This window comes from Triticum aestivum, chromosome 7A (assembly GCF_018294505.1).
Source record: "Triticum aestivum cultivar Chinese Spring chromosome 7A, IWGSC CS RefSeq v2.1, whole genome shotgun sequence".
NCBI lineage: Eukaryota > Viridiplantae > Streptophyta > Magnoliopsida > Poales > Poaceae > Triticum > Triticum aestivum.
In genome coordinates, this window is record NC_057812.1 from 693370694 (window position 1) to 693378333 (window position 7640).

General features: G+C 47.5%; 1 protein-coding gene across 1 annotated transcript; it reads right to left on the bottom strand.

Moving 5' to 3' along the window:
- Positions 1-5763: 5763 nt before the first annotated feature.
- On the bottom strand, positions 5764-7357 carry LOC123149396 (protein GLUTAMINE DUMPER 1-like). The gene has a single exon (XM_044569052.1). The coding sequence runs from the start codon at positions 7216-7218 to the stop codon at positions 6649-6651; it is 570 nt and encodes a 189-aa protein (XP_044424987.1). The 5' UTR covers positions 7219-7357; the 3' UTR covers positions 5764-6648.
- Between the last annotated feature and the right edge of the window lie 283 nt (positions 7358-7640).

The following is a 7640-nucleotide window of genomic DNA, read 5'->3' on the forward strand; positions in this document are numbered from 1 at the left end:
AGAGTCATGGTTTTGTTTCCGCGAGAGGCACGGTTGTGCTTTCGCGAGAGTCACGGCCGTGCCTCTCGGAAACGGAAAAACAAAACACGTTTTCTGTTTTTTTTCGTGAGAGTCACGGTTTTGCTTCCGCTAGAGGCACGGTTGTGCTTTCGCGAGAGTCACGGCCGTGCCTCTCGGAAACGGAAAAACAAAACACGTTTTTTGTTTTTCTTTTCTTTCGCGAGCGTCATGGTTTTGCTTCCGCGATAGGCACGGTTGTCCTTTCGCGAGAGTCACGGGCGTGCCTCTTTCGAAAAGAGAAAAAACCCGTGCTCCCGGTTCGATTTTTTCGTCTGGTTTTTTTCGTGAAAAAAAATGTTCGTCAAAACCTATCAACATGGGATCTACTTTTTGAAGATCTCGACATGAGGAATCAAACGATGAAAACGGTTCGAGTTTGGACGCACGGTTTAAAAAATAAAACATTTTGAATAAACGGATCTACAAAAAAGGAAAAACTCTCAGGCTGCGACAAGTGGCGCGCTGCATGTGTGCCACTTGTCACGACCAGGGAAGGTGGAGTGTTCTTTGCAACGAGTAGTCCTTCATTAGTGATTTCGAATTATGAGCCTCCTGAATCATAGGCAGCCCAGCTGGGCCAGAAAGACCGACATTGTGTCGGGCTTGGGCTTAGCTTTTGTGCACTAAAGTCGGAAAAGGCCTCAAAAATGTGGAAATCAATATTTTATTCAAAATTAGGTATAATAATGGATTTATATATCCTGAGAATGACTAAACTAAAAAATAACAACGTTTGCTTTTTCCGGACCAGGTCAGCTCAGGCTTGGACTTGTCAAGCCCGTCTCGGACCCAACTTATCAGGTCGAATTCTAACTTTTGTCACAGGAAAAAATAAGTTTTGCACGAAGAAGCAATAAGATTTATGCCTCGATGTGTTGGTATAGAAAAGAGAGTCATGTACAAGTCTTGGAGTGGACCACGCCCGAGCCGGCTGGATGATGGCCGGCCAATAGGATGATGTACGCTGCCAAGATATCATTTTTCTTTCTGAGTAAAAGAATATGTTGGTCTTTTATTAATGCGATAAGAGAAAATGGTCTCAATGATGGTGCTGCCTACTGAGTTGAGATGAACGAGCGTACTCTGGAAGTATCTACACCTGTATATACTAGAGCTACCTAGGAATGTCCGCCCATGCTGCTACATTGCTAGTCCCCAATCTCTTATCCGTTGCCAGTTTTGCTAATCTCTTGAGAAAATAAAAATTGCTCATACACATACATGACACAAAATCAACTCTCATTTTTTTGTTTTGTTTCTTAACGGAATAACGGCGGGTGAGATCACACTCAGTCTCCACTTGTCCACTCCCTTGGCTAGCTTAACCTGCCCCGGATTAGTCCACGTCCCATGATGGAACGAACATATGCAATACAAGACGTCTCGATGTGAGGTGGATTCCACGGCCTGGCCGGCCACCTCTCTATGTGAGTGTTTGTTACATGGCTGACCTCCATTCGATCAGACATCGAGTCTATAGCCTAGCTAACAAATATCACGATGGTGTGAGAAACAAAATATCCTAGCTTACTGCTTACAGCAGTTCTTTTCCTTTCCTTTTCTTTAGGACAGTAAAGGCCAGTTTTTATACATGTTCGGCTCAAAACAGAAAAATCTTGAGAACATGGAATCAACCGTATTTGAATATCTTGTTTATGTCGAAATTGTATCATTGCATTCATTACGAAATTGTATCTTATTTTGCTATGTTCTAGTAGTCAATAGAAAAATATCAGTGCAAATTTATGGGGAACTTACATCGTTTTGCTGACACAGGCACGGTAAATGCGAAACACGACCTTTTTTTTGAAAAATGCGAAACACGACCTTGACCATCGACTCAAGTAACATTCCTGTTTCTTGGATACAAACTCTGCAGCTTCTACGGTGAGGTCGCTTTCTTCCACGGCTTGGTCTAGAATCTAGATAGGATAGGATAGCTCCCCTGAAATGATCTTCATCGATGATTATTAATCTTTTTAAAGGGCAGTTCTTTATGCCCTCTATCCAGCTTATTTTAGAAGACGAACCTAATTTTTTTTTTTAAATCTCTTAACTAGTAGGCTTCTAAAATAAAATTTTAGGTTAGACTTCTAGAATAACCTAGATAGAGGACATCTCATTTTACAACCAAAATAAGTCACAAAGAAACTGGCCCTAAATCTCCAAAGAGTGATATTGTGGAGACAGGGAGAAACAGAGGAGTCGAGGCTGTGTTAGAGGGGTCTTACTTTTGACGGAGAAAACCAATTGAAAGTACAAAACATAGTACAGTACTATCGTGCTCTTTCATGCTTTCCTTAATGGCCAACAATACTTTCTGTTAACTGTCCTTATCAAAAACGACAACTTTCACCGGACCGTAGGTAATACACTAGCTATGTCCACAAATTCCACTCTGCATGAAGAAAAGAGGAAAAAAGAGAATGCATGCCTCTCTGTTGACAGCAAAAATGCTAGACATAAGCTGAGTTACAGGGCTCTTATGGAGACGTTTTTTTAACACTAACATCTTCCCCCCGATTTTCATGGGGTGGGCCCACTTCCCCCAACCGAGCCCAATCAGAAGCGTCCACGTTTAATCGATCCGTAAAGAGACCTTTTACGATGCATCAGATCAATATTGACCGTTCCGTACATGTAGCATTGTTGCTGTTGACAGTGTGATTTCGTAGTCATGGAAAGCATATCACCGTCGAGGGCTCCAGGTCGTGCTGCAGCAGTAAACCCAACATGTCTCGCCCAGTCGTGCCCAAGAGAGGCCCCCATCGAACACAATTCTTGTTCTCGGTGTACTGAATCCACGTCCTGTCGCCGTCCCAGACTGTCTCCGGAATAATGCCCAGCGAGTGCATCACGCCGCGCTCTCCTCGGTTGCTATACAGTCATCCTGGATGACAACATCTCAAGCACACACGGCCACGCATGCGCTGCGACGGCGACGTGTCGTGTTAGTTGTTATGAAGCACGGCCACGCATCCGCCGCGGACGGCGACGTGTCGGCGTCAGGGCGTCGATGGCAGACTGGCCAAAAACAATCCGCGGCGGCCGGCGGCTGAATTTTATCAGTTATCACTCTAGGATCTTGGGGCTGCAGGTTCTGTTTGTGCTACCGGGTTTACCTGGATGCAGGAATGAAAATCTCCCTATAGTGCCCAGGTGTTCCGAGACTGTAGCAGATGCAAATCAGAAGGGCAGATGCACTGCCTGTTGTTCCGGTGAGCTTCCCGGCGAGTTCTTGATCATGATGAATAAGCGAGCATCTGATGCTTCAGAGGCTACCAGCCAGGTCAGCACCCTGAAGAAATATCCATCAGCTTCTTGTTTTGGGGGTAAAATATGACATTATCCGGAATAGGCGGGGGTTGAGATGCATGGATGTTCTCGAATCGGGTGGCGGCAGCACATGTTGCAGAAGGGCTGCTTGGCTAATCATTCAGAGCACAAGATCCATCAATTGGCGTGTTAATATGCCATCATCACCAACTTGTGCCCCCCTTTTGGTACCTGAAGAAGATGGTGGCGCCATAATGCAACTGAACCTCGCCGCGCCACCGCTGATCTATACCAGCTCTTTCCCACGACCGGTTGCCGTCGAGGTGACGAACCGAGCCGCTAGAGACAGCGACCGTGCCGTCGCCCACAAGCTTGTTCAGCGATAGTCCGGTGCAACAGCCCTAGTAGCTCAAGCAGCCCTAGTAGCTCAACTGCTCTGCAGTCTGCACCAGCACTTCCCATGGCATTTGCCCCTTTCACTGCTGCTAGTGACACCAGCACTCGCACGGAGCAGGAATAAGCAGCGCCAAAAAGCAGGGCCAAATCTTTATGCAGCACCTCCAGGATCATCTGCTCAGGTAGAAAAACTTGATGCTGCCTGTAACTAGATTAAGTTAACAGATGATGCTTCATGCAGCAGGAGCATGTACGAGAAGCAAAGTGTTAGTGCAGGTCCCCATCAGGAAAGCAAAGTGTTCTATTTAGGTGATGGCACTTTAATCCAACATAATGATCTGGAAAAGCATCATCCGGCGTTTCTTATACTTGTGGGAGATCTTTGCCTGATACTTCGACGCTCCGACTCAGAATTTACTGCAGGCCGGAATCTGAGATGCCGGAATCTCCGGTGTTTTCTCTTAGTGACAAATCTCTAAAGATACTGTAGTTATTATCACAAAATTCTTTCTTTTGAAGTTGGGCCCCGTGACTAGATGTCAACCGGTATGAAAATTTCATACAAATATAGCATGATGCAAACAATGTGGCGACACGATTTCTAGAATAAGAACTTAAGCAACTTATAATGATATCAGTTAAATCAAAGTCATTGCATAAAAGACCATGACCATCTTGTCCACAACATTCACTAATATAAGAAACAGAGCATTGCAAACATACAACTGTTAATTTGTGTAAGTACTTTGACTATTTACACCAACATAAGAAGAAGCATCTGACGACAAGACGAGGACAATTGGATGGGGGCGGGGGGAGGGGGATTTCACGAAGATAAGGAGTGTTTGACGACAAGACAATGACAACTGAAAGTGGGGGGATGCATAAATCTTTGAGATGATATTACTAGAATAAGATCCACATACCAAAGATGACAACTTTAATCCACAAATATCTGGGAAATACATACCCTGGCGCCCCACATCATCACAAAATTGAAGCTACTAGCAGTAATAGATGGTTAGTTGCTAAAGGATAAGAACCTCCATTAGAATTATATATACATGAGTGACACAATATTAGTCCATGTCTCATACAATTAATGACGATGTTAAAGTTTGAGTAAGCTATGTGATCTTGCTGATGGGTCTAGGACTCCAGGTTGGCCCTGCTCTCTAAAAAAACAACTTTGTTCTCCCATTAGTATTGGTGGAGCTACAACAAGGCCAAATGGGCTGTGGCTTGTCCAGTCCATGTGCAAAACAAATGAAGAGTATAGATAAACTTGGCCTTTTGAGAGAGAGAAAATGTGTTCCCTTCGGCTCAGCTCACCTTAGCCCGCAAAACCAACTTTGGGTAGCTCCGACATTGCCCAGTAGTAAAATAAGTAGTTGGGAACATAGGACACACTTTTTTGCATTTTTTATGTGTCGAGGAATTAATATTTACAAAGAAAACACTTATATGATTGCACAATACTTTTCTATCCTAAAAGTTACCTTCCTACTTGAAAGCAATTGGTTTGTTTTTTCCCCCTCAAAATGGAGTATAAACTTCTGGACTCTGCATCACTATGATGCATACAATTACTAAGCAAAGTACAAGACAAAGATAACCATGGCTGAATCATTACAAGATATGAGAGACAACTAAGACTAAGTCAATGTCTTTCACAGCGACGCCTTCAACAAGGGATAAATGTTCTAACGCCATCATTGTCGTGATTCGGGCATAGACGGTTTGGGCAAGAATTTCATCATGGTTGTCGAGGCTAGCCAACAAAGACCAGCAAACAGCAAGTAGAAAACGCCTTCATGAAGGCAACAACGTAAGTTCGGCATTGTTAAGCCTGACAAACAAAGTCTATGATAAGAGTTTTAACTCTGAACATGAATCGATGTTCCAATCAACATCTTGATGACGACGGATCATTCGATAGTAGCATCCATACTCCACTCAAGGACCTAGTACATCGGCGAGATCTTCTCACTTTAGATCACCACCACGGCCGTTACGGGACGCCCTTGTCTTGGCATGGAATTGGCCACTATCACTCCACACCGGCGTTAGTCATACTGTAACATCCACACCACACTGTCCGAGCCACTACCTTGAAGTTAGATGCCGATGGGGAATATCTAATGCACCACAAACCTCCTCGTGTGATGGTCGTTGCCCTTGCACCAGACAAAAAATCCATTTATGCCGCCAGCCGCCGGCGAGCACCCACGATACCGCAGACGAACACCGCCGTCATGCTTGCAGATTTTTTTCGATAAAGAACATTTTGCTCAATTGATATATCGAGATGATTCAACCGCGGTGAAGGAATGCCCGGCCTCTGCATAGCACGATGCAAACAGCAAACACGTCCAACACCTCAGAAAAAAAAAATCGTGTTACACCAATAAATGGCCATCGGGCCTTTGGGCATGGCACGATGCCTGCAGATACGCCATTGGGCCTCTTGGTCATCTTGTCACGGTCGTCGGAAGGCCACTTCCCCGCCAATAATGGCCAGTGAATGCCACTGCGGACGGCATGACTAGCCCTTACACGATCCGACCATTGCCGTGAGTGCCGCCTCATCAAGGGGCCACCGTCGCCACCTCCGGCGGGCCAGTTTCGTCTTTTTCCTCCTTGTTGTCGGCGCCACCGTCGGCGCTCGTGCCGGTGAGGAGCGCGGAGAGCAGCCGGCTGCAGTCCTCATCCTTGCGGTCGAGCCGGTCGGCGCGGTCCTGAAACTTGCCGGCCTGGGCCTGGGAGCCAGTGACCCACGCTAGGCCTCCGCCCACCACGCTAGGCCTCCGGGTAGGACTTCATGTTGCAGCCGTGGAATTTGATGGAGTTCGCAGCGAGGCCGCGCACAATCAGATGAAATAGCTGAGTTAGTTGTCATCTCATTGTCCTCAGGCTTCATTGCAAGCTTTCTTGCCGCCCCGTCGTGCTGCTGCTCTCATGGTCATGGTGGTGGCCGCTGCTCCCGCTCGCCGCGTCGGCGGGGTCGCCTCCGAGCTGCGAGCTCACCTCGCAGCCCTGCTCGTCCATCTTCTTCTCCTTTTCGTCGACGGCGCTCGCGCTTGCTGCCGCCGCCGCTGCGAGCTCTACCTCGGCTGCCCGGCTAGTGGCCGGCTTGGCGAGGAACGTGGGCCGGTCGTCGCCGGCCATGATGACCACGACGTGCTCCTGGAAATCCAGGGCCGGCTTGGACGCGCCGGACGCCGAGGCCTTCTCCCCGTCGCCCCCCGACTCCTGGCCGTCCCGGTCGCCGTCGAGGTACCCGGAGAGCTTCCAGTAGGAGCACGCCAGGATGAGCAGCGCCAAGGCGATGAGCCCCAGCATCGCCGCCAGGCCGCCGAACAGGTACGGCACAGGCGACTGCCATGGCGAGTGCGGCGCCGTCCCGTTGATCAGCCCGTGCGCCGGCGCCACCATCGGCGCCCCCGCGCGGTGGCTCATGGCGACGAACTCGGCTCCGGGCCTCATGGTTTGTGTTGGTGTCCGCGGGCACGGCGTCTGCGTAGCAGAGCAGAGGAGTTGCACCTGATGAGTTTGCTGCTCTGTTATCTCTGTTTCTCTCCTGTGTGTGCTTGTTGTTGTCTTAGGGATGGTGTGGAGGGGTGAGAGGGAAATGGGCTGTATTTATAGGGGAAGAGGCCGGGGAGAAATATATTTGTGATGCCAAGGAATATCAAATGAACAATGAGGAAATTCTTGTTTGGAGGTCTGTACTCTGTTTCTAGATACCACACCTTTTTTAGGCGAAACCGCGCGAAATCCCCTATGCAACTTTTATAGCTAAGAAAATTTATACAATCAGGGCTTTGGATAGGCCAAAAAGCTAAAAAAGATAGAGGACATGGGTGATGAGTTACCATTGATTAAGGCGTTATTTAAATTGGGGGATA

Coding starts and splice junctions, on each gene's coding strand:
- LOC123149396 (XM_044569052.1), bottom strand. CDS start 7,218: ATGAGGCCCGGAGCCGAGTTCGTCGCCATGAGCCACCGCGCGGGGGCG.